This window comes from Carlito syrichta, unplaced genomic scaffold, assembly GCF_000164805.1.
Source record: "Carlito syrichta isolate Samal-C Ts95f unplaced genomic scaffold, Tarsius_syrichta-2.0.1 Scaffold85413, whole genome shotgun sequence".
NCBI lineage: Eukaryota > Metazoa > Chordata > Mammalia > Primates > Tarsiidae > Carlito > Carlito syrichta.
In genome coordinates, this window is record NW_007029509.1 from 70,140 (window position 1) to 70,915 (window position 776).

At 53.6% G+C, this 776-nt stretch overlaps 1 protein-coding gene across 1 annotated transcript in view; it reads left to right on the forward strand.

Moving 5' to 3' along the window:
• The window catches only part of GRIN2D (glutamate ionotropic receptor NMDA type subunit 2D), a 48,796-nt gene that overhangs the window by 10,911 nt on the left and 37,109 nt on the right, over positions 1-776 (forward strand). The window contains exon 6 of the mRNA XM_021711718.1: positions 1-245. Coding sequence (XP_021567393.1) covers positions 1-245 — 245 coding nt within the window. The remainder of the gene's footprint in view (positions 246-776) is intronic.

A 776-nucleotide genomic window follows, 5' to 3' on the forward strand; every position in this document is an offset into this window, starting at 1 on the left:
GGGGGCGGGGGCTCCGGGGCCCCTGGTGAGCCCCTTCTTCTGCCAGGAGGCGCCCCCCTGCCTGCCGGGCTGTTTGCAGTGCGCTCGGCTGGCTGGCGGGATGACCTGGCCCGGCGGGTGGCAGCCGGCGTGGCCGTGGTGGCCAAAGGTGCCCAGGCCCTGCTGCGTGACTACGGTTTCCTGCCTGAGCTTGGCCATGACTGTCGCGCCCAGAACCGCACCCACCGCGGGGAGAGTCTTCACAGGTGAGTGGAGCTGGGATGGAAGGTGTGGGAAGACTTCCAGAGCCGGACTACCCAGGGGACTCATTCGAAGAGTGGCATCAAAGGGGTCACATGCCTTCTCTGAGACTGTAAAATGAGTGTCATTGAGTCTCTTTTGTGGGGTTAAATCAGGTAATCTGGAAAAAAATCACCTGAGATACAGAGAGTGTATTACTGTATTTCATGACTCTAACATGCATAATTTTTCACATTTTAATGTCTTTTAAATCAAAGTGTGTCTTATAATTGACGGCCCATCATATTTTAATTGACAGCACTTTTTTCTTTCTTTGCGGTGGTACATCTTACAGAGAATAGCACCTTAGATTCAATGAGATACCCAGAGTATAAACTGAGCTTCAGCCGGGCTTGGCAGCTCAGCCTGTAATCCCAGAGCTTTGGGAGGCTGAGGTGAGTGGATTGCCTGAGCCCGCGGGTTCGAGACCCGCCTGGGCAACTTGGAGAGACCTCATCTCTACAATAAATCAAAAAATTAGCCGGGCATGGTAGAGC